The sequence below is a fragment of the Hyla sarda genome, chromosome 7, assembly GCF_029499605.1.
Source record: "Hyla sarda isolate aHylSar1 chromosome 7, aHylSar1.hap1, whole genome shotgun sequence".
In the NCBI taxonomy this organism is placed as follows: Eukaryota; Metazoa; Chordata; class Amphibia; order Anura; family Hylidae; genus Hyla; species Hyla sarda.
This window is the reverse complement of record NC_079195.1, coordinates 235649276-235658249: the sequence shown is the minus strand read 5'-3', so window position 1 is coordinate 235658249 and position 8974 is coordinate 235649276. Positions and strand designations below refer to the sequence as shown.

The 8974-nt window shown below is 50.9% G+C and overlaps 1 protein-coding gene across 1 annotated transcript; it reads left to right on the top strand.

Moving 5' to 3' along the window:
- Nucleotides 1-2217: 2217 nt before the first annotated feature.
- On the top strand, nt 2218-8080 carry B4GALT2 (beta-1,4-galactosyltransferase 2). The gene is made up of 3 exons (XM_056530417.1): nt 2218-2335; nt 4943-5047; nt 6534-8080. Exons 2-3 carry the CDS (start codon nt 4959-4961, stop codon nt 6682-6684), a joined length of 240 nt encoding a protein of 79 aa, XP_056386392.1. The 5' UTR covers nt 2218-2335; nt 4943-4958; the 3' UTR covers nt 6685-8080.
- The last annotated feature ends 894 nt before the right edge of the window (nt 8081-8974 follow it).

Here is an 8974-nt window from a genome sequence, read left to right as displayed (position 1 = left end):
TGATGGTGACATAATATATTGTATATAATAATATAATGATATCTCCTGTATGATGGTGACATAATATATTGTATATAATAATATAAAGATATCTCCTGTATGATGGGGACATAATATATTGTATATAATAATATAAAGATATCTCCTGTATGATGGGGACATAATATATTGTATATAATAATATAAAGATATCTCCTGTATGATGGGGATATAAAGTAGATATATTGTATATGTGAATCAATATGGAATTAATTTGACATGACCCTTTTCCTTATAAGCAGAGAGCTTCAAAATGATAAAATTTTCAAATTTTTCCTGGAATATCGCCGAAAATTTACCACTAACATAAAGTAGAATATGTCACTAAAATACAATCTCGGAATCCAAGAAAAAGCATCAGAGTTATTAACGCTTAAAGTGACAGAGGTCAGATGTGAAAATAATGCGCCCGTCCTTAGGGTCATAATGGGCTCCGTCACAAGGGGTTAATAAGTTCTAATGGCATCAGAAGTGAGACCCGGTGCGGTCAATCCCTCAGCCCCTGTACTACAACCCCCATCATGGAGCAGAGTCTTTTCCATGATGGGGGTTGTAGTACAAACACTTATGTAGCCTCCTCAGCCACCGGCAGACTCCTGCAGCCGGGTAATATGATAGAAGTCTGTTCCATGATGGGAGTAGTAGTTCCCGGGAGTCTGTAGGCCGAGGTGTTAAAACGGCCATAAAATAACGGTACATGAAAGATGTTATAACGGGTCTTAACGGATGAATATGCTCCTTATTTTGACGACGTAATTTCATCCGTTATTTTGACGACGTTATTTCATCCGTTATTTTGACGACATTATTTCATCCGTTATTTTGACGACGTTATTTCATCCGTTATTTTGACGACGTTATTTCATCCGTTATTTTGATGACGTTATTTCATCCGTTATTTTTACGACGTTATTTCATCCGTTGTTTCATCCGTTATTTTGACGACGTTATTTCATCCGTTATTTTGACGACGTTATTTCATCCGTTATTTTGACGACGTTATTTCATCCGTTATTTTGACGACGTTATTTCATCCGTTATTTTGACGACGTTATTTCGTCCGTTATTTTGGACGACGTTATTTCGTCCGTTATTTTGACGAAGTTATTTCGTCCGTTATTTTGACGACGTTATTTCGTCCGTTATTTTGACGACGTTATTTTATCCGTTATTTTGACGATGTTATTTCATCCGTTATTTTGACGACGTTATTTCATCCGTTGTTTCATCCGTAATTTTGACGACGTTATTTCATCCGTTATTTTGACGACGTTACTTCATCCGTTATTTCATCCGTAATTTTGACGACGTTATTTCATCCGTTATTTTGACGACGTTACTTCATCCGTTATTTCATCCGTTATTTTGACGACGTTATTTCATCCGTTGTTTCATCCGTTATTTTGACGACGTTATTTCATCCGTTATTTTGACGACGTTATTTCATCCGTTCTTATACATAGGTTTTTACACAGAAAACGGATGAATAATCATAGTGTGAAAGGAGCCTTAAACTGTGTCCCTCCAGATGTTGCCAAACTCCCAGCATGCCCAGACAGCCAATGACTGTCCAGACATACTAGGAGTTATAGTTCTGCAATATACTCTATACTTTACAGTAGTGTTCTTCAAACTGTAGACATCCAGCTGTTACAACACTACAACTCCCAGCATGCCTGCACAGCCAAATACCTGTCTGCCTCTTCCAGAAGATCCACACTGACCCTGAAAGGTACATCAAGGCTTCACTTTTGCAAAACTACAACTCCCAGCATGCCCGGACAACCTTAGGCCAGTGTTTCCCAACCAGTGTGCCTCCAGGAGTTGCAAAACTACAACTCCCAGCATGCCCGGGCAGTCATTGGCTGTCCAGGCATGTTGGGAGTTGAAGTTTTGCAGCATCTGGAGGGGCACAGTTTAAAAACACTGATACAAACCCTCAGCTGTGTGAGCAGGACTAGATTAGGGCAGGTTTCCATTCACTGTCAGTAAGCAGAGATCTTGACAATGTTCAGCGCTGTCCATACGAGGATTGGACGCGGCCTGTTATGGCGCCTTCATCCAGAGCACCCCTATGTATGACTGATCAGGAGTCAGGGAAAGCTGGGTGAGGAACCCTGAGAGGCTGTAGATGTGTGGCCCCTGACGGTTCTCTCTGTTTTGTCCCTCGCAGGCTCCCGTACGCTGGATATTTCGGAGGAGTCTCGGGTCTGACTAAGGGGCAGTTCCTGAAGATCAATGGTTTCCCCAACGAGTACTGGGGGTGGGGAGGAGAGGACGACGACATCTACAACAGGTGACGCGCCCGCCTTACCGCCATCCGTGTCCTGGTGTCACATGACCCCGCACTCACCGCCTCTGTCCTATCCGTGTCCTGGTGTCATGTGACCCTGCACTCACCGCCTCCTTCCCATCCGTGTTCTGGTGTCACATGACCCCGCACTCACCGCCTCCTTCCCATCCGTGTTCTGGTGTCACATGACCCCGCACTCACCGCCTCTGTCCTATCCGTGTTCTGGTGTCACGTGACCCCGCACTCACCGCCTCTGTCCTATCCGTGTTCTGGTGTCACGTGACCCCGCACTCACCGCCTCTGTCCCATCCGTGTCCTGGTGTCACATGACCCTGCACTAACAGCCTCTGTCCCATCCGTGTCCTGGTGTCACATGACCCCGCACTCACCGCCTCTGTCCTATCCGTGTCCTGGTGTCACATGACCCCGCACTAACAGCCTCTGTCCCATCCGTGTCCTGGTGTCACATGACCCCGCACTCACCGCCTCCTTCCCATCCGTGTCCTGGTGTCACATGACCCCGCACTAACAGCCTCTGTCCCATCCGTGTCCTGGTGTCACATGACCCCGCACTCACCGCCTCCTTCCCATCCGTGTCCTGGTTTCACATGACCCCGCACTCACCACCTCTGCCCCATCCGTGTTCTGGTGTCACATGACCCCGCACTCACCACCTCTGCCCCATCCGTGTCCTGGTGTCACATGACCCCGCACTCACCGCCTCTGTCCCATCTGTGTTCTGGTGTCACATGACCCCGCACTAACAGCCTCTGCCCCATCCGTGTTCTGGTGTCACATGACCCCGCACTCACCACCTCCTTCCCATCCGTGTCCTGGTGTCACATGACCCCGCACTCACCGCCTCTGTCCCATCCGTGTCCTGGTGTCACATGACCCCGCACTCACCGCCTCTGTCCCATCCGTGTCCTGGTGTCACATGACCCCGCACTCACCGCCTCTGTCCCATCCGTGTCCTGGTGTCATGTGACCCTGCACTCACCGCCTCTGTCCCATCCGTGTTCTGGTGTCACATGACCCTGCACTCACCGCCTCTGTCCCATCCGTGTCCTGGCGTCATGTGACCCTGCACTCACCGCCTCTGTCCCATCCGTGTCCTGGTGTCACATGACCCCGCACTCACCGCCTCTGTCCCATCCGTGTCCTGGTGTCATGTGACCCTGCACTCACCGCCTCTGTCCCATCCGTGTTCTGGTGTCACATGACCCCGCACTCACCGCCTCTGTCCCATCCATGTCCTGGTGTCACATGACCCCGCACTCACCGCCTCCTTCCCATTCGTGTCCTGGTGTCACATGACCCCGCACTCACCGCCTCCTTCCCATCCGTGTCCTGGTGTCACATGACCCCGCACTCACCGCCTCTGTCCCATCCGTGTTCTGGTGTCACATGACCCTGCACTCACCGCCTCTGTCCCATCCGTGTCCTGGTGTCACATGACCCTGCACTCACCGCCTCTGTCCCATCCGTGTCCTGGTGTCACATGACCCCGCACTCACCACCTCTGCCCCATCAGTGTCCTGGTGTCACATGACCCCGCACTCACCGCCTCTGTCCCATTCGTGTTATGGTGTCATGTGACCTCGCACTCACCGCCTCCTTCCCATCCGTGTCTATGTGTCATGTGACCCCGCACTCACCGCCTCTGCCCCATCTGTGTCCTGGTGTCACATGACCCCGCACTCACCGCCTCCTTCCCATCCGTGTTCTGGTGTCACGTGACCCCGCACTCACCGCCTCTGCCCCATCCGTGTTCTGGTGTCACATGACCCCGCACTCACCGCCTCTGTCCCATCCGTGTCCTGGTGTCATGTGACCCCGCACTCACCGCCTCCTTCCCATCCGTGTTCTGGTGTCACATGACCCCGCACTCACCGCCTCTGTCCCATCCGTGTTATGGTGTCACATGACCCCGCACTCACCGCCTCCTTCCCATCCGTGTTCTGGTGTCACATGACCCCGCACTCACCACCTCTGCCCCATCCGTGTCCTGGTGTCACATGACCCCGCACTCACCGCCTCTGCCCCATCCGTGTTCTGGTGTCACATGACCCCGCACTCACCGCCTCCTTCCCATCCGTGTTCTGGTGTCACATGACCCCGCACTCACCGCCTCCTTCCCATCCGTGTTCTGGTGTCACATGACCCTGCACTCACCGCCTCTGTCCCATCCGTGTTCTGGTGTCACATGACCCCGCACTCACCGCCTCTGTCCCATCCGTGTTCTGGTGTCATGTGACCCCGCACTCACCGCCTCCTTCCCATCCGTGTTCTGGTGTCACATGACCCCGCACTCACCGCCTCTGTCCTATCCGTGTCCTGGTGTCATGTGACCCTGCACTCACCGCCTCTGTCCCATCCGTGTCCTGGTGTCACATGACCCCGCACTCACCGCCTCCTTCCCATCCGTGTCCTGGTGTCACATGACCCCGCACTCACCGCCTCCTTCCCATCCGTGTCCTGGTGTCACATGACCCCGCACTCACCGCCTCCTTCCCATCCGTGTTCTGGTGTCACATGACCCCGCCTCTATCCCATCCGTGTCCTGGTGTCACATGACCCCGCACTCACCGCCTCTGCTCTCATTCGCAGGATCACACTGAACGGGATGAAGGTTTCCAGACCCGACATTCGCATCGGACGCTACCGGATGATCAAACACGAGCGCGACAAGCACAACGAGCCCAACCCCCAGCGGTGAGACCAGGGTCCAGGGGGCGGATACAGGGGTCTGAGCCCCGCCTCCCCTAGATGTGGCGGATAATAAGTGCAAAAAATACCCGAGACCCAAAAGTTATGATGAGATCTCACATTAGATCAGATTAAATGCCCATCATATGTAACAGCAGAATAGTGAGTGCAGCTCTGGAGGATAAGACATGATGTAACAGCAGAATAGTGAGTGCAGCTCTGGAGGATAAGACATGGTGTAACTGCAGAATAGTGAGTGCAGCTCTGGAGGATAAGACATGGTGTAACTGCAGAATAGTGAGTGCAGCTCTGGAGGATAAGACATGATGTAACTGCAGAATAGTGAGTGCAGCTCTGGAGGATAAGACATGATGTAACAGCAGAATAGTGAGTGCAGCTCTGGGGAATAAGACATGATGTAACGGCAGAATAGTGAGCGCAGCTCTGGAGGATAAGACATGATGTAACAGCAGAATAGTGAGCACAGCTCTGGGGGATAAGACATGATGTAACAGCAGAATAGTGAGCGCAGCTCTGGAGGATAAGACATGATGTAACGGCAGAATAGTGAGTGCAGCTCTGGAGGATAAGACATGATGTAACAGCAGAATAGTGAGTGCAGCTCTGGGGGATAAGACATGATGTAACGGCAGAATAGTGAGCGCAGCTCTGAGGGATAAGACATGATGTAACGGCAGAATAGTGAGCGCATCTCTGGAGGATAAGATGTGATGTATCAGCAGAATAGTGAGTGCAGCTCTGGGGAATAAGACATGATGTAACGGCAGAATAGTGAAGGCAGCTCTGGGGGATAAGACATGATGTAACGGCAGAATAGTGAGCGCAGCTCTGGGGATAAGACATGATGTAACAGCAGAATAGTGAGCGCAGCTCTGGGGGATAAGACATGATGTAACGGCAGAATAGTGAGCGCAGCTCTGGGGGATAAGACATGATGTAACAGCAGAATAGTGAGTGCAGCTCTGCAGGATAAGACATGATGTAACGGCAGAATAGTGAGTGCAGCTCTGGGGGATAAGACATGATGTAACGGCAGAATAGTGAGTGCAGCTCTGGAGGATAAGACATGATGTAACAGCAGAATAGTGAGCGCAGCTCTGGAGGATAAGACATGATGTAACAGCAGAATAGTGAGTACAGCTCTGGAGGATAAGACATGATGTAACAGCAGAATAGTGAGTGCAGCTCTGGGGGATAAGACATGATGTAACAGCAGAATAGAGAGTGCAGCTCTGGAGGATAAGACCTGATGTAACAGCAGAATAGTGAGTGCAGCTCTGGAGGATAAGACCTGATGTAACAGCAGAATAGTGAGTGCAGCTCTGGAGGATAAGACCTGATGTAACAGCAGAATAGTGAGTGCAGCTCTGGAGGATATTAGTCATCAGATTGCGGCATTTTTTGCCTCTTCTGGCGCATTTCGCGCTCTTCGCACGTTGATTTCGCTCTAATATTTTTTTTTTTGTTGCAGTTTCACGAAGATCCAGAACACGAAGGTGACGATGAAGAAGGACGGGATCCACTCGCTGCGCTATCAGGTGATCCACTTCGCCAAATACCCCATGTACACGAACATCACCGTGGATATAGGGAAACCGCCTCCGCGGCCGGCCCGGGGATAGCGCCAAACTCGAGCGCCGACGGTTCTGAGGTCAGGACGAGATCCAGGCAGCCGAGAGGGATGATGGGATCTGCTGGGATCTGCGGCTCCTCACTGCTGACTTTCCTGCACAATGTGTCAGATTTCCTTCTTCTTTTCTCGGACCCTTACATGGGATTCTGGAATCATTTTTACTTTGTGGATCCTGTCAGAGGGGGCGTGGTCCATAACTGCAGTCACACCCGGAGCTGCACTCACAATTCTGCTGGTTTACTATGTCAGAGGGGACGTGGTCCATAACTGCAGTCACACCCGGAGCTGCACTCACAATTCTGCTGGTTTACTATGTCAGAGGGGACGTGGTCCATAACTGCAGTCACACCCGGAGCTGCACTCACAATTCTGCTGGTTTACTATGTCAGAGGGGACGTGGTCCATAACTGCAGTCACACCCGGAGCTGCACTCACAATTCTGCTGGTTTACTATGTCAGAGGGGACGTGGTCCATAACTGCAGTCACATCCGGAGCTGCACTCACAATTCTGCTGGTTTACTATGTCAGAGGGGACGTGGTCCATAACTGCAGTCACATCCGGAGCTGCACTCACAATTCTGCTGGTTTACTATGTCAGAGGGGACGTGGTCCATAACTGCAGTCACATCCGGAGCTGCACTCACAATTCTGCTGGTTTACTATGTCAGAGGGGACGTGGTCCATAACTGCAGTCACACCCGGAGCTGCACTCACAATTCTGCTGGTTTACTATGTCAGAGGGGACGTGGTCCATAACTGCAGTCACATCCGGAGCTGCACTCACAATTCTGCTGGTTTAGTATGCTGGAGCCCAGTGATCCCACAGTGGGGTCTTCTGAGTGTGAGATGTGTGCAGCGCCCCCCGGAGGGTTGTCTGGCACCAATGAAGTAACTGAGGCTCCTCCCACCAATATGGCTGTCAGCGCTGTGTGAGTGGATCCGATGCTGGAATGTAATGTTATCACCGCGGTGCCGGGGGAGGGGAACGTCCTGGGGCCACAATGTGCGCAGCGTCCATCGTCTTCCGGTCAGTAGTGGGACCCCCGTTAGATCTGATCAATGGGGAGCACAACATGGAGGGGGCGGGCACAGGATGGATGCTGACTCCGCCTCCTGCACTTTCTTCTGTATGCTTTGCTCCTCCCCCGATCTTCACTATTTTTCACGATTTTTTTACGATCTGCGTTTGGTTTTCTGTATTTGGACGTTATATGTGAGAAGTGCATGAGATTCGTCAGAGACCGCGCCGTCCGTGCATGTGATTCCCCGCGTATACACCGGCGCCTTATCTCACAACACGGACTGTGCCCGGGACCGCAGGGGCAGGGCCGGGGGCTCCAGGTCGCTGTAGTTCAGGGGACACGGTCGCTTTTGTACTTTTTTTGAAGAACCAATTCTAGGACTGTAATGTATCCGGCTCCTGGGAAAACACTTCTGATTGGTTGCATGAAGTCAGGTGACCTCTGTGCGTGGCTACTAGAAAGTTATGGTGAAGAAGTTCAGATAAGGGACAATTAAGGTTCAACTCCGCCCCCGAGCAGTGACATCATATACTGATCCTGAGTTGTATCAGGTTTAATACCTGTCACCTACAGAGCTGCGCTCACTATTCTGCTGTTACATCATGTCTTATCCTCCAGAGCTGCACTCACTATTCTGCTGTTACATCATGTCTTATCCTCCAGAGCTGCACTCACTATTCTGCTGTTACATCATGTCTTATCCTCCAGAGCTGCACTCACTATTCTGCTGTTACATCATGTCTTATCCTCCAGAGCTGCACTCACTATTCTGCTGTTACATCATGTCTTATCCTCCAGAGCTGCACTCACTATTCTGCTGTTACATCATGTCTTATCCTCCAGAGCTGCACTCACTATTCTGCTGTATATCATGTCTTATCCTCCAGAGCTGCACTCACTATTCTGCTGTTACATCATGTCTTATCCTCCAGAGCTGCGCTCACTATTCTGCTGTTACATCATGTCTTATCCTCCAGAGCTGCGCTCACTATTCTGCTGTTACATCATGTCTTATCCTCCAGAGCTGCACTCACTATTCTGCTGTTACATCATGTCTTATCCTGCAGGGCTGCACTCACTATTCTGCTGTTACATCATGTCTTATCCTACAGAGCTGCACTTACTATTCTGCTGTTTCATCATGTCTTATCCTCCAGAGCTGCGCTCACTATTCTGCTGTTACACCATGTCTTATTCTCCAGAGCTGCACTCACTATTCTGCTGGTACACCATGTCTTATCCTCCAGAGCTGCACT

Coding starts and splice junctions, on each gene's coding strand:
- B4GALT2 (XM_056530417.1), top strand. CDS start 4,959: ATGAAGGTTTCCAGACCCGACATTCGCATCGGACGCTACCGGATGATC. Junction 5,048..6,533: donor AACGAGCCCAACCCCCAGCG/GTGAGACCAGGG, acceptor TTTTTGTTGCAG/TTTCACGAAGATCCAGAACA.